The sequence below is a fragment of the Lithobates pipiens genome, unplaced genomic scaffold (genome assembly GCF_037356315.1).
Source record: "Lithobates pipiens isolate NorthernLeopardFrog02 unplaced genomic scaffold, aLitPip1_a1.2 Scaffold_27, whole genome shotgun sequence".
Taxonomy (NCBI): domain Eukaryota; kingdom Metazoa; phylum Chordata; class Amphibia; order Anura; family Ranidae; genus Lithobates; species Lithobates pipiens.
This window is the reverse complement of record NW_027507788.1, coordinates 21,094,142-21,117,329: the sequence shown is the minus strand read 5'-3', so window position 1 is coordinate 21,117,329 and position 23,188 is coordinate 21,094,142. Positions and strand designations below refer to the sequence as shown.

General features: G+C 40.3%; 1 protein-coding gene across 1 annotated transcript in view; it reads left to right on the top strand.

Annotated features, from left to right (window-relative positions):
* Positions 1–19,568, top strand: part of LOC143933380 (sialic acid-binding Ig-like lectin 12) — a 30,657-nt gene extending 11,089 nt beyond the window's left edge. Inside the window, exons 4-8 of the mRNA XM_077456247.1 lie at positions 3,139–3,180; positions 6,734–6,979; positions 14,630–14,752; positions 17,545–17,603; positions 19,027–19,568. Of these exons, the coding sequence (XP_077312373.1) occupies positions 3,139–3,180; positions 6,734–6,979; positions 14,630–14,752; positions 17,545–17,603; positions 19,027–19,083 (527 nt within the window). The 3' untranslated portion in view covers positions 19,084–19,568. The remainder of the gene's footprint in view (positions 1–3,138; positions 3,181–6,733; positions 6,980–14,629; positions 14,753–17,544; positions 17,604–19,026) is intronic.
* The last annotated feature ends 3,620 nt before the right edge of the window (positions 19,569–23,188 follow it).

Below are 23,188 nucleotides of genomic sequence, written 5' to 3'. Positions count from 1 at the left end.
CTCTACCTCTAAATCCTCTTCCCAGCATATCTCTGCCTCCTTACCCCCCCCCCCCCAGCATACCTGTGCTTTTAAAGACCCCCCAGCACACCTTGTCTTCCAACCTCCCCTCTCCAGCACACCTATGCCTCTAACCCCCCCCCCCCCCCAATCCAACGCATCTATTCTTTCAATTTCCCCCCAAGCCATTATACCTATGGCTTAAATTCCACTCCACCCAATCCATCATACCTATGCCTCCAAATCCACCCCCTCCCCTCAAATCTATCAAACCTATGCCTTCAATTTCACCCCCCCATCTTTTATACATATGCTTCCAATTCCACCCCCCTTCCCCCAATCTATCATATGGTATGATAGATTGGGGAGGGGGTGGAATTGGAAGCACATGTGTGATAGAGTGGGGGCAGGGTGGAATTGGAGGCTTAGGTATGATTCAGACCTATGCCTTTAATTCCACAATAAAAAATCTTTTACGCCTACTGAAAGCCCGCAATGTGAGCCTTATCAGGGCGGGGATGTGCGGCAGGAGGGAGGTGGAGGGGGCAGTTCCAGGCGGCTGTTTGACTCCTTTTGAAATGGCCGTGCTGGGAGCCCCTGCATGGCTGGGGGCACTGGCTGAACATTCTCGGACATCACAGCCCCGCAACACTCGCAATACTCATTATTTCACTGGAAAAATGCGAGCAGGTGAGTGAAAATATTGAGAGCTGGCTTAAAGCATCCTAATGACATCCATGAATTAAAGCAAGATTGGCACTACTGCTTCTTTAAAAGGTCAACTCAGATGCTCCACAGGACTTTCTGCAGTATTTATTAGTAGGGATCAGTGAGTCAATTAGGGAGAGTTGGACTGGGTCATGGATCTGAATTTATCACTGGAGATGGATGCCCCGTGACTCATGAATGTCCAAAAAGTGAACCTAGTCATTATTATGTGCACATGCTGCAATTAGATATGTGTAATTAGTTTAGTTCCAAATTTGTTTTTCGTCAAAATTCGACAAATTCGTTCATTCGTAAATATTCAAATTAATGAAAACCTGTTTAACAAATTTTTCCAAACATTCATAAATTCTAAAATTCGTAAATCTGAAAATCTGAAAATCTTTAAATGGCAAAGGTCTCAATTCCCCTCATAAGCGGGTCAAAGCCTTCCAGTCCTTTGTCTCTCTAAAGATAGGAATTGTGGCCTTCCAGGAAACCCATTTTGCTACACGGTCATACCCACAGGTATTCTTGGCCTCTGCAAACACTAAGCACTGGAGGGGTATTGTTAGCCTTCCATTATTCAATGTCCTTCATACCTCATGCCGAGATCAAGGACCCGGATGGTCGCTATAAGATTATAGTTGGTCTCCTTCAAGACATTAAGGTAACATTGGTCTCACATTATGCACCTAATGATAACTCAAATCCCTTCTTGTCCTGCTTCAAAATTTGGACGTATCACAGCAGTCAAAATTACCTTACCCCCCCAATATCATATACTTCTTTAGAGTACTACCCATATCAATTCCCTCATACTTTTTCCAAGGCCTCCAACATCATGCTCATGAGTATATCTGGGGCTCTATCAAGCCAAGGGTCCCTAGGTCTATTCTCCAAAGTGGTACCTTTTAGGGAGGCTTGGATGTACCACATTTCCTTAAATATTACCAATCAGCCCAACTGACCCAAATTACACTATATCATGCTACTGAGGAAGTGCCTATATGGGTGGGACTAGAGGTTGTACACTTAAGCCGGTGTTGGTTTCTAATATCATCTGTATACGTTGTAAAGACAGAGGGCTTTTAACCAATCCTGTCACACAACATTCTCTCTCCCTGTGGGATAAGCTGAAGCTTCCCTTTTAAGTTAATCTCTCCTCATTGCCGTTAGTTTTATTCTATATTTCCACACAGCCTTCTATCCTGCCTACTCTGACCCCGCTTTGTTTAGGTTATGACAAACTCTGAACGCAACTTGTCCACTGACTCAGGCCTAAAATCTTTTCCTGTGTTCCAAGAGCAAGAGGGGGAGGGGACTGACTAGAGAAAGTGACGGATCGTGGTTCCTAGCTAATAGGAACACACGATCTGTCAATCCTCTCAGAACAGAAATGGGATGTGTGTGTTTGCACACACTCCCCCCTGTTCTGTCTCTCGTGCTCGCGATTGCTCATGGCTGGTGGCCATCTCAACCGTCGGCCACGAGCATCATCACTCCCACTGTGCAGCGGGCGCACACGCGCCTGCTATCCCGATCCCGTGAGCTGACGTAAAGCTACGACGGTTCGTAGGATTGTGCTGACCTGCCGCAGTAAAATGACGGCGGCTGCTCGGCAATCGGTTAATGAAGTGCTTCTTTAAAGTAGGTGCAGACAAAATGTTAGCTCTATGTCTTTGTGCAGAAAAGCATACTGTACATAACAACAACTTCAGTTTTTAAAAATGATGCACTGATGTTTATATGAATCTATGAGACTCTCACTTGTACAAAAAATAAATATAAATTAAAAAAGGACTGGGACATATGTGTGAGGGGCATACAGCCAATAGGCTCAGGTTATATTAAAGTGATTGTAAAGGCTCTTTTTTTTTTAAATAGAAAACATGATATACTTACCTGTGCAGTGGTTTTGCACAGAGCAGCTCTGATCATCCGTTTCTTCGGTCACCCAACGCCGTTCCAGGTTCCTCCCTCCACCCGAGTAAGCTACTTGCTCTGGGGGCAACCTGAACAGACCTGCTCCAGAGCCAGGGCCCCACCTCCTCTCCCACTGCTGTCTCAATCAATGAGGAAGGAGAATCCCCGGACAGCTGAGGCTCTAGTGCACATAGCTGGAGGGTCTCAGGCTCAGGTAAATATTAGGGGGGCAGGGGGAGCTGCTGCACACAGAAGGGTTTTCCCCCTTATGCATACAATGCATGAAGGTAAAAAACCTTGAGCCTTTAGAACCACTTTAAGTCTGCCCCTTTAAACCCCTTCCACTGTCAATGCAGTGAGGCCTCATCCACCGTTTGCCCTAAGCACTATGTGACCCTAATAATTCTTATCCTTCAAATGCCCAGGGATGTCCCAGATGTTTAAACATTCTAGCAGTGTCCCTGTCCAGCAGTTTATAAAGCTCTAACATTTTTCTTTTCTTTTTAGATGCTCCTCGGACACCGCAGATCAGTTGTTCCATGACTACAGGTACCATTGTTATTGTTAAACCTTCCTCACTGCTGTAATAAAATTAAAGCTTAAAGGAGCTATTATGATAATTTTATGATTTACTTAAGGATTGGTTCATCTTTAGGAGCATATTACACCCCTCTCTCCAAATTACAATAAAATGTTGAATGAAAGCCCTGTGTTAATGCCCCTTACTTTCCACCAGCATAAATTATTCGTTCGGCTAGAGGACACACGGAGATGTGAGTGCAATATGTTTTAAATTTTATAATTAAAGTTGAAATGGTTTTACACTATGTTGGTTTCATATACCTTTTTTGAATACACAATAATCGAGGAATTGCTAACGGGAGAGCGTATTAAGGAGTGGTTATCCATTGAATGAACCGAAGGCGTATTGTGACGTTTAAGTCTGGTGAGTGGCCATTTCATAAGGTGGTGGTGGCACGAATAATTTATGCTGGTGGAAAGAAAGGCGCATGAACACAGAAGGATTTGGGCTTTGATTCAACATTTTATTGTAATTTGGAGATTGGACTGTATCCACACAACGGTGGGGGGAGGTTCGGACACAAGAATAAGGACCGTTGCATTTGAGGACTATTGCGGTATTTTATTGTGGCATATTTTTTGTTTAGAATTTTTATAACATTTTTTTGATTCATCTTTTATTTGGGAGTTTGTTTAACACTTTGAGTGGTCTCCAGTGGGAGTATCACAATATTATTATACATTGTGAATAACTGTAATGATGGATAGAAATTAATAATTCTTTGGTATATAATTATATCACATGCACTATAGAAATTCTGGGTAGCACGAGAAGTAAGAGGAGGCGCAATCCCCAAACATAGTTCATCCACCCAGAACAGGCCTCGCCGTGGTTGACCAAAGAAGTTTAGTGCACGTGCTCAGCGTCATATCCAGAGGTTGTCTTTGGGAAATAGACGTATGAGTGCTGCCAGGATTACTGCAGAGGTTGAAGGGGTGGGGGGGTCAGCCTGTCAGTGCTCAGACAATACGCCGCACACTGCATCAAATTGGTCTGCATGGCTGGTGTCCTAGAAGGAAGCCTCTTCTAAGCAGCAAACAGCAAAGAAAAAAAAAAAAAAAAAAGAACACAGAAGCCAAATCTTGGTATCCGTAGGAGAGGGGGCCCCTTTTGCCCTTAATTCTGTGACATTTCTTCTCTTTTCTAACTTTACCATATTTTCTTAAACATTTTGGCATTCCCCCTTTTATTATAGATGAGTCTTTCCATTCTTATTGTTTTAATAAACTCCCCCGCCCATTCTACCTGGGTTGGTGGGCTCGCCGCCAGCCATCTTCTTGCTATCAATTTCCGTGCAAGAAAAAGACATCTAATTATGGCTGTTTGCTTCCCACCTATACTCCTATTTTTCTCCATACAGCTCAATAAACATATTTTAGGGTCCAAACCAAGAGATAAGCCAAATGTCTTATTTATTTTATCCACAACTTCCCTCCAGTATCTATTCAATTTGGGGCACCTCCACATCATTTGAATTAGGTCTCCCTCTGGGTCCCTGCATCTTGGGCATCTAGCATTTATCTTCCACCCATAAAGAAATCATTTCTGAGGTGTTTTCTTCTTTTCAAATATTTTATTGAATATAATGCAATAAAAAGAGTCATACAATAGATTTATAGTTAAGTATAATGTATAAAAGTGTGAAATGAGGCTTCTCAGTATATTAACAGGAGGTGAATACTATAATAACAGTCATGTAATTTGGGGTATATTAGTTTAACACATTTTAGCTAAAGATAAACATGTATAAAGTTTAATAACTGGATTAGATACATAGTAAAAATTGTAGTTTCAAAGTTTGGGGTTGGAGGAGATTTGGTATAATATAGGGTAAAAGAAAGGTTGTTACCAGGAAGGTATAGAGAGGTAAGTAGATAATTCAGGGCCAAGATCCAACCATGTGGCTTGGTTATTCCCTGAATAAAAGATACTTAATTAAACCATCCCTAAAATCTCTATTTCTGAGGTGTTTTATATGCTCTATGTAGTAACATCAGGTAGGACATTGATTGTGATGGTGACAGAGTTGCTTAAAGGGCCCATCTCCAAGATATACTTCCATGGTTCATTGGATATATCTCCCAGGTCTACCTACTATGGAGCTCCTCATTTCCCTTTATCACTCTGTCACAAATACCCTCATATATAAATGAGATTAAACCTCTAAATACATCAGCATCAATTATCTTCCAAAGAAAATGTGCCTCACTAGGAAGAATAATTCTAATCAGGAATCAAACGAATGCAAACATGTACCGAAAACATTATTTATTAGTGCTGTGTGCACAGTGAGGGCAGTGTGCACTACATACAAAATAGAATACAATTGTATACAGAACTTACATATTTCTTTTATACTTTCCATGTGACAACACTGAAGAAATTACACTTTGCTACAATGTAAAGTAATGAGTGTAGAGCTTGGCTGAAGGTAGAAGCTGATTGGCTTCCATGCAGAGCTGCACCAGATTTTGCACTCACCAGCTTTAGTAAATCAGCCCCACTGTCAATAATAAAGTCAACCAGCCGATATCATCTGTCCTTCCCAATCATGCTACTAGTATGTGTATAAAAAACATATGTTACTAAATTAACCTCCCTGGCGGTACGATTATTTCGGATTTTAGGTGCTAAAAGCGGTACCATTATTTTGCATGAAAATTTGGCGTTTTATATTGTAGTCCTGCAATTCTTAGGAATAACTCACTTAAATCTGTCCAAACCAGAGTCTAGCAGACATCACGGGTATAATAAAGTTTGAAAAATGAAATCATAAATTATAATATAATAAATAATTATAAATAATTGTACCAAATAATAATATAACAATAATAAAAATTATTCAATAATGTAATCACATCAAAAACACTGAAATTTGCTCAGTTGCAGAATTGTCACTGTCATTACTTTTCAGTATTTGATGATGGATCTCCCCACAAATCGCTATCGCTAAATTCTGCAAGTTATTCTAATTTATTATCGCTGTTTTCTAGCTGGTCTAAAACCATTTTTGATGTAAAAGGACAGTTTTGGTTGCTATGGACAATCTCCAGTTTCCAGGCATAAAGAACAGTTTTTATTACATAAAACTGCATGCAGGACACTGGGCAGACCACTAGGGACAACGGGGATGTGAAATATTTACATACAGCAATGTAATCTGTAAGATTACATTATACTGTATGTTTACTGTTTATTTCACTTTTTGAATTTGGCGCCGATCTCCGTCCCCGTGCGTCGCAACGCTCGCAGGGCACGGAGATCGGCGATGTGATGCATCGAGCGAGACACGGCTCGCTCGTACAGCAGGGAGACAACGCTGGATCCGAGGGAGAAGGTAAGAAAACCTCCTCCTGGATCCAGCGATGCAGTCCCGAGTCTGGCTCGGGGATACCGCTTTTGGTATGAAAATTCCACCCCGAGCCAGACTCGGGAATACCGTCAGGGGGGTTAATGAATGAACAAATGAATGACCTTTATAACTGACATATGTATACTCTATTTACATCTTCCATCCAGACTGTACCATTGATGAACATAACACAATTTATGTCCAAGAAGGATCAGCACTTTCTCTGAGATGTTTTGCTGAAAGTTTTCCGGAAGCCACAATAACATGGCTAATTCCTAGAAACCTGAACAACACATCTCCAACTGGGAAAATTGACCTTCATGACATCTCATCCAGGGATCATGGATTATATACTTGCAAAGCCGCGAATGTACATGGAACTTCAATTACCTCTTTAACAGTAAAGATGTTCTGTAAGTAAAAATAACTACTGCATTTAAAATACAAACTTTATTGGGGTTAGGTCCAATTTTTTGTATTTTTAAGTGGAATATTTTTTAAACTTTTTTTTTTTCCATCTATCTAACCGGTATATACTGTATAGATGAAACACTAGTGTGCTACTATTGTGAGAACAGGCAAAAAATTGTTTGGCTCATGTTTAAAATGGATGTAAACCCTCACATATACCCAGGGAAGTGAGCAGCCTCAGATGATACACAAAGATTAACAAAAAATCTTCCTACATAAGTTTTACATGTATATCTGCTGTCTTCAGCTTTATAAATTCTTTAGAAAGTGTTACAGATTTTCTCTTCCTGTTCAGCACTGGGAGTGGATTATTGGCATACAGCCAAGACAGCTGATTGGAGGAACGGCACCCACCCCGTCTCTGCATTGGTAAAGGAAGGCAGAAATGTGTAGAGCTCTGCTGTGAATCAAGCAGCTCTGTGTTAATCTATTTATAGCAAGTGACCTCCCACAACACAAACTTCAGGCTGTTTTTATCTCCCATGTCGGAGAACTTGTCAGAAGTTGTCAAGCTGATAACAGAGCTACGGGACAGAAGAAATACATGGGACTCAGTGCTTTGGAGAGAGATAAAAAAGAAACTACAGATATATGTATCTGTATATAGGATATATGCCTGGTCAAATTTGATGAATTGGGTTTACACCCAATCTAACCGGTTCCAGACCAGCCGCCGAAGTTATACTGCGGCAGGTTGGCTCTCCTCGGTGCACCCGCGGTGATCGGATTGGCTTCAGAACCAATCAGTCTCCAGGCCTAGGCCAATGATTTCGAGCCTGGACCTGGTGATCGGTTCTGGCAAATGGGAGACTGTCCCCTGGCTTTACAGGCAGGGGAAGTGATGTCATCTCCCTCTCTGGAATTCTGCGTTAGCCCCTAGGCAGTGTCAGATTAGTGCCAGTAGCGCTAACCCACACACACACACACCATACACCTCCCTTAGTAGTATAGTGTGAAGTGATCAATATATTTGATCTGATCAGATCTATACTAGCGTCCCAAATAGTTTAGGGTTCCCAAAAATGCAGCATTAGTGAGATCAGTCCAGATACCTGTTAGCACCTGCGTTTAGCCCCTCCGCCCAGCCCACCCAAGTGCAGTATCAATCCATCACTGTCACTTACAAAATACATAACTGCAGCCTTTGCAGAGTCAGACCTGATCCCTGCGAACACCAACAGTGTTTTTGGTAGCGTTTGAAGCAGTCGCTGACAATCACGTCCTCCACTAGTTGTACCAGTAAATTTAGAGGCCAAAATGTCCAATCGAAGGTACACTAGTGAAGAGGCCTACATATTTCTGAGAATGACAGATGAGAGTAAAGAGGAAGTCTGCCATCTATTCAGATTCAGATTCAAACCTGTAGACAGCAGCGGCACCCTGACAGATAGCTCTGATGACAGAGTAGTGGTCCCTGTCAAAGTCAGGTGTATCTGACCCTTTTCTTCTGCTGTTGTTGGGGTGCACAAACCTGCAGGGCTCTCGTATGGTGCAGAGAGCCAGTACTAGTGCCGCTCATCCTTCTGGTGAACTGGCAAGCACCAGCGGCCTAGTACATTCTGGTCATACATCCAGCACTGCAGTAACACTTGGTGATGTGGCAAGTCCCATAAGTGCAGTTCAAGCTGGTGCGGTGGCTAGCACAAGTAATGTCCTGCAGCCAACAAGAAGACAAACACAGGCCCATCGAGCCTATAGTGCCCTTCCCGCTGCATTTGCCAATCCGAATTGGGAGCCCACCACTTCTGCAGTGCCTGTACTTCCTCCATTCACTGGCCAACCTGGAATTCAGGTGCAATTTTATTTGCTATTTTCCACATAAGATCTCTATAGATCTATTGTGGACCAAAGCAATTTGAATGCTGGTCAATTCATCTCCGCTAATTCCCAGTTGGCCCTTACCAGAGATTGGAAACCTATTATGGTATCCGAATTTAAGACCTCCCTGGGCCTATGTAGTCATATTGATCCACTGACCCAATTCATCATATGCCCGTGTTCTCTGCTTACATGACCAGGACACGATACAAGCAGATCTTTCAATTCATGCACTTCAAAGAAAATGCAATCTGTCATCCTCGGGGTGACCCTGGATTTGATCTGCTCTACAAAATTCAGCCCCTCGTAAACCACTTCAACCAACAGTTTGCAGCCTTATTTACTATCGATCAAGTTGTCTGTGTTGATGAGTCCCTGATTAAAATTTCTGGCCGTTTGTCTATCAAACAGTATCTTCCCAGTAAGCATGCCAGATAAGGGGTCAAGATGTATAAGCTCTGTGACAGGGCAACAGGCTATACATATAGTTTTATGGTTTACAAGGGAAGATATAGTCACATGGAGCGGAGAGCTGCCCAGACTACATAGGGAGTGCTGGTACGATTGTGTGGGACATGGTGTCACCCTTATTTGTACGTGGACAATTATTACACAAACGTGCCACTTTTTAGTCACCTTTTTGATTGTGGAATTGGCGCATGTGACACCGTGCAATCTATTAGCCGGGGCTTCACCCAACGGCTTGCAGAGTCCCGACTTGGACGGGGGGAGAGAACCTGCTTGAGAAGTAATAATTTGCTTGCAGTGAAGTGGAGGAATAATGGGAATCTTTTTGTTCTGTCCTCCCTTCATACAGATACAACAGCCCAAATTCCAACGGTGACTGGTGTTGTGGAGAAATCTCTCTGTCCATGAATACAGCCTTAACATGAGAGGGGTAGACCTCAATTGACCAGATATTGGCACTGTACTTAATTGCTCGTAAGGCTAGAGGCTGGTACAAAAAATGTCTGTATATTTATTCCAGTTGGATCTCATGAACGCTTATGTGCTATACAAAGCTTCAGAATGAACTGGATCCTTCGTAAAATTCCAGGAAGAGATCATCACAGCCCTTCTGTTTCCAGACGGTGCTGTGGCCCAACTTCTCAATCCAAATGCAGTGAGCCACCTGCATGAGAGGTATTTTCCATATGTCTTCCCTGATACACCTGCCCAAAGAACACCCCAAAGAAGATGTTGCGTCTGCAGAAAACGTGGATTTAGGCGCCACATGCTTTTATTGTCCTTCCTGCCCTGACCAACCTGGTCTCTGCATTGGTGACTGTTTCAAACGCTACCACACACTACTGTAGTATTAGCGTAGGGTACAGCACTACACAGTCCTAGTGCACACTTACACAGGGTCTCGAAAGATGAGATGGCCATCACATTTTGAGAGACCCTAATGTGGTATGTTTACAGTTCCAGTTTACAGTTTATACAAAAGTGCAACAAAAAACCCCCACAAAAAACACAAAAAAAAGCCAAATAGAGTTGTTGTTTTATTTTTCTTCTCTCTCTGTTGTTCTCTCTCTTATGTTTGCTCTCTATTGTTCTATATCTATTGTTCTCTCTTAATTGTTACTGTATTTTAGAACTGTAATGTTTTATTTTTACTGTGTTTTATTGTATTTGCTTTTCAGGTATGGTATGTCTTATGCCACGTACACACGATCAAACTATCTAGCGGAAAAGTCCGCCGGACAATCCGCCTGTGTGTGGGCTCCAGTGGACTTTTTTTTACCCAAAAGTCCGACACACTTAGAAAGTAGTTTTGACTCAAAAACTGTCCACCGGACTCACGTCCGGCGGACAATCCGGCCGTCTGTGTGCTAGTCCGCCGGGCTTTTGAAATGAATGGACTTTCCCCGCGCACAGAGGAAAGTCCGTTCATTTTGAACATGGCTCCAGGTAACCCGGGTTTAGCGAAGGAGGTCAATGTCACTGGCCCTGTCACCTGGTATGGATTTAAAGGGGAAGCCCTATGCCAAAAAAAAGGTGTGGGGGTCCCCCCCTGGGTCCATATCAGACCCTTATCCGAGCACGTCCGGTCAGGAAAGGGGGTGGGGACGAGTGAGCACCCCCCCCTCCTGAGCCGTACCAGGTTGTGTGCCCTCAACATGGGGGGGTGCTTTGGGGAAGGGGGGCCGTGTGGCCCCCACCCCAAAGCACCTTGTCCTAATGTTGCTGAGGACAAGGGCCTCTTCCCGACAACCCTGGCCATTGGTTGTCGGGGTCTGCGGGCAGGGGCTTATCTGAATCCGGGAGCCCCCTTTAATAAGGGGGCCCCTAGATACCGGCCCCCCACCCTAGGCGAATGAGTATGGGGTATAATGTACCCCTACACATTCACCTGTGAAAAAATGTAAATAAAACACAACACACCAGGGTTTAAAATAATTTATTGCACAGCTCCGGGGGGTCTTCTTCCGTCTTGGGGGGTCTTCTCGCCGGATTCCTCCACTATCTTCTGCTCTTTTACTAGCTCTTTCACTAGCGGAGGAGCCCGGCTTTCTTCTTTGTTGCTGCCGCCGCCGTCCGGGGGTCTTCTCCTGACTTCGGGGGTCTTGTTCCCCTCTTCGGTTCTTCTTGCCAGGCCTCCGCTACTTCTCCGCGGCATTACCGTTATACTGTAATGTTACTTTGTTTTATTGTTAACCATTATTTGCTTAGCAGGTATGCCATTCAGCTGCAGCACGGGTTAATTTATTCTAACAGCAACGATGTTTGCTCCCAGCATATGTAAAGCTGTGACTCCAGCACTGTAGGAGGTGATTTCACCACCACAATTAAAAAAAAGAGCATATATGCCAAAGCATGAGGGCAAGGGTGGAGGGGCGATTTGCTCTTAACATTAGGGGAGGATTTCCCCCATGCTTCGGCATATTATTTTTAGGCACAGTTTGTGATAAAAAAACTAAGTTGTTTTATTGAGTTAATGTTTATTGTTACCATTGTTTGCTTTTCAGGTACGCCATTCAGCTACAGCACTAATTTATTTATCTTGACAGCAACAGAGTTTGCTCTCACTGATTTAAATATATAGTGACTCCAGCGCTGTAGGAGGTGATTTCCCACCACAGTTAAAAAAATAAAAATAAAATAGTGCATGTATGCCCATCATTAGGAGTGGGTGGAGGAAGGGCCGTATTCTAATGGTGAGCATACCCACCGATCAATCTCTTTTTGTCTGTCAGCATGAAAAAAGGAACATTACAATATATGCTCAACAAGGATCAGCAAAGTACTGGTATGTTGCTGGATTTTGAGTGGTTATACCAGAATGATGCCTTCAAATTTAGGCATCATCTTGGTATCATTCTTTTCAGCTAAAAGCACCCATCCCCCCCGTGCTCACATGCAAAGGCAAGCGCAAGCGTTGGTCTCGTGTGTCATGCTGGCAAGGGGTATCTGGTGGAAGATGGAGATGGAGTGCTGAGGAGCCTGTCAGTGGCCTTGAAGGCCCTCTAGGTCTGGGGGGGGGGGGGGCTACAGGCTGAAGTCTCAGACTGGCTCAGAAAGGATCCCTTCAAAAAAGTGGTTTGACTGGAACCAGCACCTGGGAGCAAGTAAAGGACAGTGTACATCTGTGTGTGTAGGTTTAAACCCTAAACCTTAGGGTTTAATATTGGGTTGACCCACCCTTTGCAGCTATAACAGCTTAAACTCTCCTGGGAAGGCTGTCCACAAGGTTTAGGAGTGTGTCTATGGGAATGTTTGACCATTGTTCCAGAAGCACAATTGTGAGGTCAGGCACTGATGTTGGACAAGAAGCTCTGGCTTGCAGTCTCCTCTCTAATTCATCCCAAAGGAGATCTATTGGGTTGAGGTCTGTGCAGTCCAGTCAAGTTCCTCCACCTCAAACACGCTCATCCATGTCTTTATGGACCTTGCTTTGTGCACTGGTCCAAATCATTTGGTGGAGAGGGGATTATGGTGTGGGGTTCTTTTTCAGGGGTTGGGATTGGCCCCTTAGTTTCAGTGAAGGGAACTCTTAAGGTGTCAGTATACCAAGACATATTGGACAATTTCATGCTCCCAACTTTGTGGGAACAGTTTGGGGATGGCCCCTTCTTGTACCAACATGACTGCACATCAGTGCCATAGGCGAGTGCACGGGGTGTGCCTGGACACAAACTAATCACCTGTGCCAGCTGTCTCCCGAGATTTGCCTGTGGGAGTCCTGTGAAAAGCTGCATCCAATGAGTGTGCAGCCCCTGCTGTCTGTGAGACGGTTTCACATTGAGCCGATATTGACGCTTGCCAGAGCCACTCAGTGTGTGAATCTGTCATGTAATGTAATTGCATGCAGAGAGAGACCTGCTGTCAAAAATCAGCGTTGATGTCGGGTTGGGTGGGACCCAGCAGCTATCAAACACCAACCAATGGGGTGGGGTCTGGGTGGGCTGCTACATGTATATGGCCCGCTCCTTTCTTAAGCAGTCCAATCATTGGCTGGTGTTTGATAGCTGCTGGGTCCCGCCCACCCCCGACATCACTGCTGAATTTTGACAGCTTTACTTTCTCTGCATGCAGTTATGTTACATTTTCACACACTGAGCAGCTCTACAAGCGTCAATATTGGCTCAGTGTAAAATTCCCTCTCCTCTGCCAGTGCCAATCTGTGCCACCTGTCAGTGCCAATAAATGTTTCCAATCAGTGTCACATGTCAGTGCCAATCAGTGCCACCAGACAGTGCCAATGCTTCCAATCAATGCCACCTATCAGTGCTGCCAATCAATAACCATCAGTACCACTTATCAGTGTTGCCAATCAGTGCCACTAAATGCTGCCAATCAGTGCTGCCTATCAAATTTATCCGAAGGTATGAATTATCCAAAATAACAAATGCTGCATCTAAACAAATGGAACAGAACAAACTATTAATAAATAATAATAATATAACATTTTTATTATTATTATTGTTATCAATTTGTTACTTTCCTTTTGTTAGAATGGAGTGTAACAAATAGATACGACATTTGTTATTTTGGATAATTAAAACAGCCAAATTTGAAAGGCAATTCCAATACCTATAAATTAATAGTAAGTAATAGTTAAGATATTATTAGTTATTATATCAGATTTTCGCACTTTCAAGTTTTGATTTTTGAATTTAAAATTTTCGAATTTCTGAATTTTCGAATATTCAAATTTATGAATATTGGGAAAAATTAATCAAACGGGTATTTGTTAATTCGGATATTTTTCCGAAATTAACAAATTTGTCAAAATTCATTAAAAAACGTATTCGGAACTAAACTAATTGCACACGTCTACTACTAAAAAAAAACCTCCCAGTTGCTGTTTCTCCATCACCTCTCCCTCCTGTATCGATCCAGCAGTGTGTCCGGCTGCAGGTCTTCCCTCCCTTCTCACCTCTCTCATAAGCTTGGCTGAGAGCAGCAGGAGCCATTGTCTACTGCTACTGACAGTCAAATCCTGAGGATAGGGGGATAGGGCCGAGCCTCATTGTGTGTGGCTATAGGCGCACACTGTCCAGTTTGGGAGTGAGCCCACACATGCGTCCCCATCATAGGAGTTCTATGGTGGTGCACAGAGAAGAGAAGGAGCCTAGAGTGTTGACTGTAGAAGAGAAGGTTTGGGGGCGTTCTGTGCAATACCATTGCATAGAGCAAGTAAGTAAAATATATTATTTCAGTTTAAAAATGATCTTATAACCACTTTAAGCAAAACTGCAGTAAAATTTGAAATAGTTAAAACTGTGTTGAGATTGTTGTTGAATGCTGTCTATTTTTTGTTTTTGTAGCTTGTAGGTGCATGGATAATCAAATAATAATTGGGATTGTAATTGGTAACATCGTTGTTTTGCTTTCGCTTGGACTGGGAGTCTTCTGCTTCATCAAGAGACACGTGAAAATGGAAAAAGACAGTAAAATAAACTTTATTTTTCCTCTTATCTCTAATGTTTTTGTTCAAACCCACCTAAAGAAATAGATATGCAGTGAAATAGATGCTGTACTAATGACTGTAAGAGCCTTGGGGGGGGGGGGGGGGGGGTAATCAGGGGAGATCTGGATCATTTACAGATCTCCTGTTGAGAAATATAGAGATTTATTTATTTAGATTTATTTTCTCTTTCCCATTTTTTTTCTGATGGGGGTATATTTATTTAGGAAGATTTTTTTTTTTTTGGGGGGGGGGGATACTACAATATAACTCATGACTGGGATAATTTTGTAAGGTCACAACACACACATGTAGGTGGTGGATGGAAGATGGTTGGAGGGGGTAAAGGAGGGGGCTTCATGTACACGACTGCTGGTAAACGGACGTTTAGGAGCGGTTGGGTGTTTTTTTCAGCTGCCCCTGAACTCTCCTCTATGTTATCTTATCAGTACACGTTACAGTTAAGTTTAGAAGCATTTTTTGGAAAGAAAAAAAAATGCGTTCAGGACTGATGTTTAGAGGCATTTAAAATGCCAAATGCCTGTAACAGCTTGTAAACGTGTATAAATGTGGTAACTCCTTTAGCCACGTTTTGTTTGGTTTTTAATGGAGATACATTTGACTACTTAAAAAAAAAAAGTCTCTAAATGCAAAACGCGGCTAAACAAATGTTTTAAAACGTTGGTTATTATCTGTCAAGTTAACCACTTGCCAGTTGTACAGCGGCAAAATGGCACGGCTTGGCAAAACGACGTTATGTAAAGTCGCTTCGGCCTGTGGCCACTGGGGGGGGGGGAGGCGCGTGCGCTCACCCCGAGCTGATGTGAGTGCCTGGTGGTCACGATCATCGCCTGGCTCCCGCGATTGCCGCTGACACATAGAGAACCGGGATCTGTGTGTGTAAACACACAGTTTCCGGTTCTCTGAGGGGAGAACAGACAGATCGTCTGTTCATAGAGTATGAACAGCGATCTGTCATCTCCTCTGCACAGTCCCCTCCCACCTTCTATTAGAACACACTAGGGAACACACCCTTGAGCGCCCCCCAGTGTTAACCCCTTCACTGCCAGTGATATACATTTGCATTTACAGCAATGCATTTTTATAGCACTGATCGCTGTATTAATGCCAATGGTCCCAAAAACGTGTCAAAAGTGTCAGATGTGTCTTCCCTAATGTCGCAGTCCTGATAAAAATCGCAGATCGTCGCCATTACTAGTAAAAAATAATAATAATAAAAATGCCATAAAACTATCCCCTATTTTGTAGACGCTATAACTTTTGTGCAAACCAATCAATATACGCTTATTGCAATTTTTTTTAACAAAAATATGTAGAAGAATACGTATCGGCCTAAACTAAAGAAAAAAATAGTTTTTTTTTATATATTTTTGAGGGATATTTATTATAGAAAAAAGTAAAAAAGAAAAAAAAAAAAATGTTCTTTCAAAATTGCTGCTCTTTTTTTGTTTGTAGCACAAAAAAATAAAAACTGCAGAGGTGATCAAATACCACCAAAAGAAAGCTTTTGTGGGGGGGAAAAAAAGGAAGTTAATTTCGTTTGGGTGAAATGTTGCATGTCAGTGACGAAGAGCAAAAAGTGCTCTGGTCAGAAAGAGGGCAAAATATTCCGGTGCTGAAGCGGTTAAATCATTCAGGAGAGGTTTTAAAACATCCCATGTACATTAAGCCTAAGGGAAAGGTAGGTAGAATAGGTTGTGTAGGCAGAATAGGTTGTGTAGGCAGGATAGGTTGTGTAGGCAGGATAGGTTGTGTAGGCAGGATAGGTTGTGTAGGCAGGATAGGTTGTGTAGGCAGGATAGGTTGTGTAGGTGGCATAGGTTGTGTAGGTAGGATAGGTTGTGTAGGTAGGAAGGTCTAGTAAATATAAATAATACATTTCTTTTATTTTTTTAAGTGAACTCTCTCTGGTAAGCATAGGTGAAACATCAAGTGTTTAAAAAGCAGGGGTTATCTTCTATTTTGTTACTTTTTAGGGGGAATGAACAGTGTTGTTACAATAAAAGACAAGGGATATTTGTAACTACACTTTTTTTGTATGTATGTTTGTTAGTGTCTTCCATTTTGTGTCTTGTCTGAGTTTTTAATGTACTGTATTAAGTACGATGTGATGTATATTTACTGTTTCTTTTATTTGTTCATTTTATCTATTTTGTCTGGTTTGTATCAGAAATCAATAAAAAAAGCATTATTATTATTTTTTTTTCTCATAAGGTGGCACAAAGCGGGTAATTTACAGAAACCATCTAAAATATTTTTGCTATTTTCCAAACAGGCCAAAAATGAACAGAGAATTTTCAGTGTGATAGTCAACAGGTGGGAATCAGTGTTTTGCACGAAAATAAGTCAATGCATTGATTTTCATATCAGCCCCAATTTAAAGCCAAGTCTTTATTTAGCACTCATATACATTGACTACTTATTTATAGAATGGGGTAGGTTTAGAACTTCTGTTGGGTTTTTATTACTTTCTTTTTTCAGTGTTTTTCATAGTTTCCCATCTCAATAACAATGGTTGTCTGGATAAGAATTGAGCATGCATCTCCCTAGTGGGGACCCAGACAGCAAAGAAAAATAAAATAAAACTACGATTCTAACCCTTTCGCATTCTGTCAAAATTGACAGAGTAAAAATGATTCACCTGTGTTCACCTACAGCATTTATAGCTATATCTTGTATATAGACTTACAAAGGTCTACTAAAAAAAAAAAAAAGAAAATTGAGGGTTTCAGAAACTTTTCTTTGGTATTTTAGGAACTGAAAGCAACGATTTTCAACTCCACGATGCAAAAGGAACCGAATCTGTATACCAGGTATGATTGCAGATGTCAAAAATGAAAGAAAAACAAAGAGGGTGCACCAGCCATGTGCATTATCCTTAGGTGATATTTATTGGAAAGATAAGAAGAAAACTACTCACAAACAATAATAAAAGTTCTTACCATATGAGTGATCAACAAGTAACAGCATCCAATCACAGATGAACGAAAATTCATAATTAACGAAAAGTTAACAGATCTAAAAGTTAAAACCCCAGGAAGTCATCACAGGGATGGTGGGAACCCCACATAATGATAAATTCATCATAACGAAAATTGTTACGAAAAGTTAATGAACCTAAAAGTTAAAACCCTAGGAAGTTAGCACATGGATGCTGGGAACCCTATGGGAATTTCCGTGCTTATGAATTTCATACGGAATACGAAATTCCGTTAACGAATTTTGCAATTTCGGATCCAAACAGAAACATGACTGGTGTTTTGTTCACCAATCAGAGGAAGTCAGCACAGCACAGGGATGGTGGGACCCCCTCATAATGATAAATTCATCATAAAAAACTTTTGTTATTTTAATGAAAAGTTTACGAATCTAACAAAAATTCGTATTTCGTACGAATCCAAATTGAATTTCGGACGAATCTGAATAGAATTTCGTACACGAATTACGATTTTCTTGCTGTACGGAACGAAACAAACTTTTTGACGGTGCCCATGTCTAGTGTATATTGCTTACAACACATATTGTTATCTAACTGCTAGCAACACATATTTTTGTTACAAAACATGTTTGCATCATTTTGCAATGCTGACAGAGGAATACAGAATATACCTAATTAATTAACATAGCAAATTATCCCTATACTATGGAAGAGCCCTGGGGCCATCAAAAAAAAAAAAAAATACAGAATTACATTTTGAAAAAAAAAAAAATAAGAATTCTGAGTTTGAAAGTCAGAATTCTGACTTTCAATCTCAGAATTCTGAGTTTAAAACTCAGAATTCTGACATTTAATCTCAGAATTCTGTAAAAAAAAAATTTTTTTTACATTTACAATTCTGACTTTGAAAGTCAGAATTCTGAGATTAAAAGTCAGAATTCTGAGTTTGAAAGTCAGAATTCTGAGTTTGAAAGTCAGAATTCTGAGATTAAAAGTCAGAATTCTGACTTTGAAAGTCAGAATTCTGAGATTAAAAGTCAGAATTCTGAGTTTTAAACTCAGAATTTTGAGATTGAAAGTCAGAATTCTGACTTTCAAACTCAGAATTCTTAATTTTTTTTTTTTTTCAAAATGTAATTTTTTTTTTTTTTTTGATGGCCCCAGGGCTCTTCCATACTATACAACACCTATTGAGGTTTTTTTTTTTTTTTTTTTTTTTTTTTTAAAGAATATATAATAAAAATGTTATAGAATTGCCCAAACGGTTGTTCTTTAAATTCATTTTTTTTCCCTTAAAGAATCTTAATAGACCCACAGATTCCATCTATGACAACATCCAAAGTGCAAAACAATGAGAATCTACCAGGAGAGATGACTGGTCTACACTGGAAGAATCATTTTCTGTTGTACTCTGAAATACCAAGGCACAGCAATCTTAATCATTTTACATACTAAAGATGGTTTCAGATTTTCCTAAAATATTATAGACTTCTCTTTTTTTTTCTATAGTAATGTTATTGCAAACTGATCTCATGCTGTACTTCATCCATGCTTTAATATTGTAAAAAAGTGAAATTGCAGCATCTTTATTTATCGCGCCGGAGAGATATGACCCCGATTTCTGCTCTGAAAATAGAACAGGAAAGTAAATCTCCCCCAGAATGAATGAAAATACTATCTTTGACTGTTGTCACCAGAACAGCTGTCCAGATTGGGAGATTATTCCATGTCTTATATGTTTCTACTAACAGCACCACATATAATGAATTTATTTGTATATGCTTTAGCTTTTACACTATATGTATTTTATAACAACAGTAAAAATGCAATTATAAATTAATCTGTACAGCTTTGTATTTTTATATACTTTCATTGTTACTATTATGACATAATACTTTTATATAATTCACATGAATTTATAACGGTTCTTAAAACTATTAATTAAAATTATGCCTGTTTGACATTTTAGGTTTGGCTTGCGTTTGTTTAGATATTATGAGTGAATATTTGGAGTTTCATGTAGTAGATTTGTTTGCTAAAGGGTATACACTTATGCCGCGTACACACGATCAGACTTAGCCTGGCGGATTGTCCGAAGGACTTTGCAGCTGAGGTCTGCCGGACTTTCAAGCGAACGGACTTGGCCACACACGATCACTCCAAAAGTCCGGCGGACTCTAACGTAATGACGTAGAATAAGGAAGTTCATAGCCAGTAGCCAATAGCTGCCCTAGCGTCGGTTTTAGTCCACCGGACTAGCACACAGACTAACATATTGTCCGCTAAAAGCGGAGTCTGGCGGACAATTTTAAAGCAAGTCCTATTTCTAAGTCTGAAACAACTAATCGATTAATTTCATAATCGATTACCATTTTCACAATTGATTAATGGGCCAGTAACACAAGGGGGTTAAAAAAAAAAAACTAAAATGAGCCCTTTATAGTACAACAATATAATCGCTACTGTAAATATTACTTTCACTGTTCTACAGTCAAAAAAAAAAAAAAATGAACCCCTTCCAGTAGTGATTATCTGCTTTTTTTTGTACTATAAAGGGCTCATTTTAGTCTTTTTAACCCCATTATGTTACTAAACATCTTAGGTCTGGTTCACATCTATATGTTTATTGGTGATTTTTGCATAAACGCACTACAGTTCATTTACATGGTTACATGGTTTTAGATGGGACACGTTCGTATCTGTGCTTTTTTTCAGCCGCTGCATATTTGGAAAGGGTCAGGGACTTTTGACGCAAAATGGTGCTTTTTTTGGTTCAATATACTTCAATGGAGAAGCTGCAGAAAAGAATGTAATGCATTTTTGCAGTAATTTGTGTTTTTCAATCTGCCCAAATAAAATGCAAAAAAACGCGAATTGCAGTAAAATCACGTGCGCAAAAATCAAAATGCACAGCAAAAAGCACTGCAGAAACAGTTCAAAAGTAAAAACTGCATAGGTGTGTACCGAGCCTTATGCTGGCGTCACGGATCAATTTTCAGGTGAGAATATTCAGATGAAAAATCTTTATACATTTGCGGAATGAAAGAATTTTGTTTAAAATTTTCACTTAATTTCTAAACAAAAACCCCATACACTGTCTGAAAATTCCTTTGACCAAGAAGTTTTCTATTATTTCCAAATTTTCCCATCACTGTGGTTGAAAATGAACGTCAATTTGACCCTTTTTTTTTTAAGGTTATTAACCAATTAATCGAAACAATAATCGACCAACTAATCGATTATGAAAATAATCGTTAGTTGCAGCCCTATCTAAGCCCGCCAGACTTTTGGGAAGAAAAAGTCAGCTGGAGCCCACACACGATTGAATTGTCCGGCAGACTTTTGGAGTGATCGTGTGCGGCCAAGTACGTTCGCTTGAAAGTCCGGCAGACCTCAGCTGCAAAGTCCAGCGGACAATCCAATCGTGTGTACGCGGCATTAGAAAATAAGTTGACATCTCTAAAAGACCCTTTATTTACAATACTGTATCTTGAAATTGCGCATGGCTAGCACTGAACTGTTTGGTGCCACCAGTTATTCGATTTTTTTTTAAACATTATATTGGTGATCCGTATCCCTTTTGCCCTATGAAGAATGGTGCTCCAATGATAAAGGCCAAAGAGAAGGTATTTCTTTATATGGGTTGCTCCTTCAGTCCCCAACTAAATCTTACATGGCGGACTGGGACAGGAAGCTTTCCACTGATCCTGAAACCTGGAAAAATTGACAAAATGTTTCATATCAAAGAATCTTAAATACCTCCTTAATTGAAGCAAATATAAAAGTGCTCATCATATGGTACCTTGTCCCAACCCATCTAGCCAAAATGCATTGGAGAATGTCACCATACTGTTTTTTTAGTGTCTACCCTTAAGGTTTCTATTACTTAGATATAATCTCTCTAATCTCAGATATAAATATCTCATATTTGGTGGTAGTGCCCCAAACATTGGGGTTATTAGAATAGAGTTTTTCACTTAATGCACAGAGTTGTAGGTATAGCTATCCCCACAGCAACCTCAGTATTTGCTAAATGAACTGATCCCTGCACTCTCCCCCAGTTAGCCTCGTTCATGTTTCTTGCGGTTAAATGCACAATAGCTGGAGCATGGAAAAACGGTCTGTCTCCATGGCTCATAACAGGCATAAAATCTCTTGGATTATGACCCATGAAATACTAGCCAGCAAGAAACTTAACAAGGTTAAACAGTTTACCAAAACATGGACTACTTGGGCCACATACATGAAGATTGGTTTGGTTGGAAAATTTTAATTAGTCTTATTTTATAGCAGGCCTCAAATAATGACCACTCGCCTTGAGCTTTGAACTACACCGTGTCGGTACATGTTGTTTTAATATGTAATTATTTCTGATCAAGAAATGTCATTTTTTGATCTGAGATCGCTATCCTCTATTATGCCTTCATTTCATGGATGGTTTTATTTCTCCTAATAAAAATGATTTGCAAAACAGCTAACCACTATGGTGTTATTGACATTACTTCTGTTAGGCTAGAAGTAGTCGTGTTTAATTTTGGACTTCAACTTTACGGAAGTGTAGAACGTTTTACTATTTGACATTGATAGTTATGCTATCAGACTGTTATATATATATATATAGTTGTTGTATATATTTCTACTTGATATTTCTTATAATGTTTAATGAAAATTGACAGCAAAAAAAAAATACAGGGAAAAAATGTATGTATATTGAACAAAATTAAGTTGTGCTTATTCTGAATAACTAATCATGTGCAAGGGAAATAAAAAACAAAACAAAACAGGGTTTTCTGTTTTCAGATGATTGGAAGACTGGAGTGAAGAAAGCTTCACCTTATATACAGTACTTAACTATATAAACATTCACTTTGTTAAATGAACAGTCTGTTGAAAATGAACCCTATCTGTTTTTCTGTTTTAATTATTAACACATTAGAAATTCAGTTTGTCATACTACACCCATGTCACTTTTTGTCTGCTGGGTGTGGCACATGCCTTCACATTTGCAGAACCCACTGTACAGAGGGCTGCCATTTATCATACCACCCAGTGCTGGAACCTGCCATAGCCTTGGAATGTCTGGCCCAGTGCCAACCAAGAAAAAAGGATTTTGAAAGGGTAAAATAATCTAGATGCAGATTAGAAAAAAAAAAAAAGGCTACCTTTGAACCACAACCAACCAGTTTTTGGTCATAAATGGCAAAGTACATTTTAAGGGCATAGACATCCAACCAGAGCAGACAGACAAGGTTCAATCATCTTTGTATTGTGCTAATCCCCACTTGAACTTCAATCCTTAAGTCTCTTGTAATTCTGGAGGTTTATACAAAATATACCTATATATATATATATATATACATATATATATATACATATATATTCCATAAGAATTTATTGAACAAACAAAAAAAAAACAAAAACAAAGAACATTTACAATAGTCAAGAAACATACACATCACG